Source organism: Dufourea novaeangliae, unplaced genomic scaffold, assembly GCF_001272555.1.
Source record: "Dufourea novaeangliae isolate 0120121106 unplaced genomic scaffold, ASM127255v1 scaffold285, whole genome shotgun sequence".
NCBI classification, from domain to species: domain Eukaryota; kingdom Metazoa; phylum Arthropoda; class Insecta; order Hymenoptera; family Halictidae; genus Dufourea; species Dufourea novaeangliae.
In genome coordinates this window covers 1-5,021 of record NW_015374160.1, presented here as the reverse complement: position 1 = coordinate 5,021, position 5,021 = coordinate 1, and the positions used below count along the sequence as shown (strand labels likewise).

The following is a 5,021-nucleotide window of genomic DNA, read 5'->3' as shown; positions in this document are numbered from 1 at the left end:
TTTTTTTTTTTTTTTTTTTTTTTAAACATATATCCTAGGCGCAGCTTTGACACGTATACATCCTAGACGCGGTTTTGACACGTGTTTTTATTCAAATTCTTACAATCCCCCTCTAATCCCTCTCATTCCCCGATTTGCATTGTTCGTGGAAATCTAGGGAGTATGAAGTCTCCCCCCCCTATTCTTTTTCCGACTCCTCCTCCTTTCTGCCTTATCTGGAATCTTATAACTGTCGTGTTCCTCTGTTTATGTATATTGTGGTAAATAATTGTAGGTTTTTCTTTCTCTTTTTCCAGTGTTCCTTTTATTCTATTGTTTATTATAATGTTTACGGTTATAACTTCTAAACCTAAGATCTAATAGCGTTATACTACCTTACAGCTAGTATGTTCTTAATCCTATGAATCTCTTATATTTTTAGTTATAATATGTACATTTATTATATTAAGACTAATGCTAGGATGCTCCCTTGGAGCTATGTGATTTTAATCCTTTGCACTCGAGGCCTTTTTCGCTTGCGCTAACCAGCAACTCGAGACGGTTTCGGCCAAATCAGGGATACTTTTTACAGGTACTTTAAAAGCATTTATAAGCAAACAAGCGTATCGAAGTAATAAAATTTCACAAGTTTATTCATTTATATGTTGAAAACAACAAACTTTATTACATATTACACTCTGTAATTAGTTTTGGTGTGATATTTTATAAAACAGTGTCCTAGGTGCATCCTAGGTTTCTCAGGACACGTATCGCAGTAATACGTGACTCCTCGCCTACCTCCAGGCGTGCTACGGTCAGAACAAACTTTGCAGTCCCTTTTTGGCCCTTTTAGCATTATGTGGAGCTTCCCGTTAAGTCGGATTTCATCCGAATGTGACGTAGATGCTTGCTGTCGTTGCTGGCGATACGGTCCTCTCAATTGTTCCACGAGTGTTTTGACATACCGCCGATGGCTCAGCGGCTTTTCCCCTTTCTTGATCTTTTCTTGTTTGTACAAAATGTACGAATTGATGAGGGAAATTTCCATGCCCCCAAAAAAAAGCTTATGCCACCATTTGAGCGATTTTCGCAAAAAGCAACATGTTGACGCATATTGGTCCGCCAGATCAACACCACCCATATATTTTATATAATTCAGTACCACATTGGGTTTCTTGACCATGATATCGACACCACCTCGAGTAATTCTTCTGAACGTCGTCATCCCTGTGTCACCCCTCGTAGTTAAACAGGTGACAACCCTCTTGTCTTTCCACCCTAAAACTAACGTCTTGCCTCGTCGATACGCGACCGTGAGTTTTTTCGAAAAATTAGGCTTTTTTATTTCTTTGGGCAATTCTTTCCTGTTTGTCAAAATTGTTCCGGTAAGATGGCAATTCAGTTTGGATAATTCTTGAGCTAAGATATAACTAGTGTAGTAGCGGTCTGTGTACATATGGTGCCCCTGAGCACCTGGAATTTTCTCCAACGACATTTGGTATAAGTGAAGCGGGATTCGTGTTGATACTGGTAAATCGGGTCTGACCAAGAGCTCTGTGGTGAGTGATCCATAATACGGCAAAATGCAACAAATGTAGCCAGTTTTTGAGTCAGCTAGAGCATAAACTCTGATACCCCATTTTGTCGGCTTTTTCGGATTATATGTTATGAATGAAATTCGACCCTTGAATTTTACCGTTGATTCGTCCACACATATGTGTTCGCCCGGGATGAAATAGTCCAAAAACTTAGAGCTGACATATTCCAGAAAACAATTTACGCGTTGTAGGCGCGTTCGTGGATTGGTGTTGCTTGTTGGGATGGATTTTAGATGAAGCATCCAGAAGATTTGGCTGAATCTATCTCTGGTGAATGTATCCGCATAAAAAGGAATATAACTAACGGCATTCTTCGACCAATATTCTTGCAAATTGGCCAACGGCATTGTCCCCATGTTGATGATGACAGCAAGAAATGCCCAGAACTCTTCGAGGGTCACATCCCGCCAGCTTCGCCAAATTGAATTTGCAGATAGTGTCTTTCCTTCCAGTCTTCTCTTTGCATATAAATTGGTTTCCTGAATAATTTCTTTCACAAGGTCATTGGTGAAAAACAGTTTAAAAAAATCTATTGGTTGTTGTGTGTTAGAAGCTATCCGTGTTGCTGTGATGTTTTGACCAGGTATAAATGGTACGTTTGGCGGCACTTCGTTGTAGTCTTCGCAAAGTACCCATGTTGAATTACTTGCACCTTCCACAGCGTCACTTTCAATATCACTCTCAGCTTCACTGTCGCTCTCTATAATTCTTATTTTTCGTCGCCTCACACCTCTTACAACATCACCGTCTTCTCCACTGGATTCGTTCGTTTCGCGGCGTAATGAGTCGGAAATCAATGTAATCTCATTGTCTAAAGCGCCAAAATCAAATTCGTCCGAACTCGAGCTGGTGCGATCTTCCTCCATTTTTTAGGGCTCAAATACTTTTAGATTGCTAGATTTGCTGTGAAGACTGTTTCAACCGAATGCTACACTGAGACTGAACTAAGTTGTAAGATTTGGCCACAATGACAGCGGAGCCGAGTCCACGAAAGTACTTCCGAGAAAGGTATCTTATCGCACATCGTAAATAATGAGATCGAATTACAAAGACCATAGCGTCGTAGCAGCGCCGCTCGAATTGATACTTCAAATCGGCCGGGCGCTGTATCGGCGCCACTCAAGTTGCGACTTCAAATCGGCCGGGCACCGAATCGGCGCCGCTCGAGTTGCGACTTCAAATCGGCTGGGCACCGAATCGGCGCCGCTCGAGTGCAAAGGGTTAATAACTAATCTAATTACGCCTCCGCATAGGCGTATTCTTCCGTTCTCTCTGCGTATGTTTTGTGTTGAGTTTGTGGGCGTCTTAACCATGACTTTTCTCCCCTTGTCCTCCGGTTCCGCCTCTTTCCAGAGGGTCCACGCCCGTGCCCCTATTGTCGGATATTCAATTTCTAGGGCCTCCACCATGTCTTTAAATGACATGGTGCAGTGACTGCACCATATCGTTAATGTATTCCTTTTCTCCAGCTCTTCTGGTGCACATTGGATCACTTTCGATCCTCTCCATTGGACCCCCTTGTCCACTTCCTCGACCATCAGCTTATATGTCTTTGAGCATTTGGTTGTAAACAATACGCCACCGCTTTTTACTCCCCATCGTATAAGGGAGAACTTTCTCCGTATTTTAAGCGATTTCCTCATGAATGTGTCGAATATGTGATGCCCTGCATCCCTAGTCACCTCTCTATCTGCTAGTTTTAGTGCCAGTGTCCTCTTTCCTTCCCCCTCCTCTCCTTCCTTCTCCTTTGTCTGCTTTTTCCCTGTTCCTGTTGGTTCCTTGCTCGGTTCCCCTCTTGCCTCCCTCCTTCCTTCATTTCCCTCCACTCGTACCTCGGTCAGTGAGTCCTTTGACTCGGAGTCGTCTATTATTAACTCCATCGGTTGGCTCATTTCTTGCGTCCACATGGCTGCTGGATGGATCTTTCGTTGTCTTGATACTGCGTTTGGTAATCCACAAAACCGCTCTCCGTGTAACAATATCACCAATTACACAGCACCCACGTATCGATATAGAGAAACTAGTACTTTTTGCTAATGCTTTTACTTCCGTTAGTCTGTGTTTGCACAGGAATACTGACCTTGTACTGTACTAACTGACTTATTGCAGTGAATACGGAAAAAAAATTGTACAAAACTATAACCGTGCGTTCGGTCCACCGCAATTTCTACGTCTTCACTTTTCAGTAATTTTTTACGAGATGTGCTGGCGAAACTTACGTCCTGCTCTGCAGTGTAACGATTTCCGCCAAATTTTCTTTTCCTGGTCCTATTTCCAGTGGCTTTTAAATGTTGCTTGTCACTTTTCTTATCCATTTTCTATCGCTTAGGTCACTTCTGTTCTGCCCGAAGGTCTACGACGAAATGAATCATTCACCTCTGTTTATATTTCCCGTAACTTCAAATATACTACAATTAGACGCTTGGAGGGGTCCTTTTAGCACAGAAGGAGATGATTCAGGTAACCGGGTCGTGGGAAACCCTGGGAGTAACGGTTTTACATTACAAAAGAATCGGCCTTCGCTGCAAGTGTCGAGCGCTCCGACTTATACCTGCGCGCCCGGTCGCGCCACTAAATTTCATAGCTCACAGCGTTGCCAATTTTTAAAATTCAGCCGTAATGCTTTAGGAATATGTTCTTAAGTTATTGAACTTTTAGAAAAAGCAAAAAAAAAATCGATTTTTTGACCCGTCACACAAGGGAGACCCCTTAATCAAGTGTCTTTTTTAATTATTACATTTGTTAATTACAAATGATCAAAATTATATCATGTTTGGTATCATTTTAACCAACCAAAAATTTGTCAAGATGCGTGAAGGCTTCATTCATATTTTTAATTGTCAAAGTCTTGACGTTTTTATCAGCTTCCTCTTCCTCACTTTCATTGTGTATTTCACTGTTACTCAATTGTTGCTCAATTAAGTACAGTCAACCCTCCTATAACGCGGTGAGTGCGTACCGCGTCATATGGAAACCGCGCTATAAGAAACTCGGATTTAACCGTACAAACCAGGCTAATTCGTAGCGCGTTCTATGGAAACCGTCTACCGCGTTGTATGGAAACCGCGCTATAAGAAACGCAGAATTAGTACAAATCACATTATTCGTACCGCGTTATATGGAGACCAATAAGGACAAGATAAATTATAAATTATTTTTATTGAATTGAAGAGTTTATATAAAGAAATGATACCAAAACTAAACTGAAAAACTGTTTTCCAACAAAAACAAGAAAGACTTTTGTAAAATTTAATCTTTCAACACTCATCCTCGCTGTCAGATAATATGAGTCGCCTAACTCGTCTTCTTTTAATAGGCAAAATGTCTTCCTCACTTGGCTCATCTTCACATTGGTTTTCGATTGTAGCTTTTTTTTCTAACTCCACTAAAACCTCTCTATAGGGAGCTAAGCAATTTCTTAACTCTCTTTTAAACTTTGCGCTA

At 41.4% G+C, this 5,021-nt stretch overlaps 1 protein-coding gene across 1 annotated transcript; it reads right to left on the bottom strand.

Moving 5' to 3' along the window:
* Positions 1–670: 670 nt before the first annotated feature.
* Positions 671–2,443, bottom strand: LOC107192002 (piggyBac transposable element-derived protein 4-like). The gene has a single exon (XM_015581175.1). The coding sequence runs from the start codon at positions 2,441–2,443 to the stop codon at positions 671–673; it is 1,773 nt and encodes a 590-aa protein (XP_015436661.1).
* Positions 2,444–5,021: the final 2,578 nt, after the last annotated feature.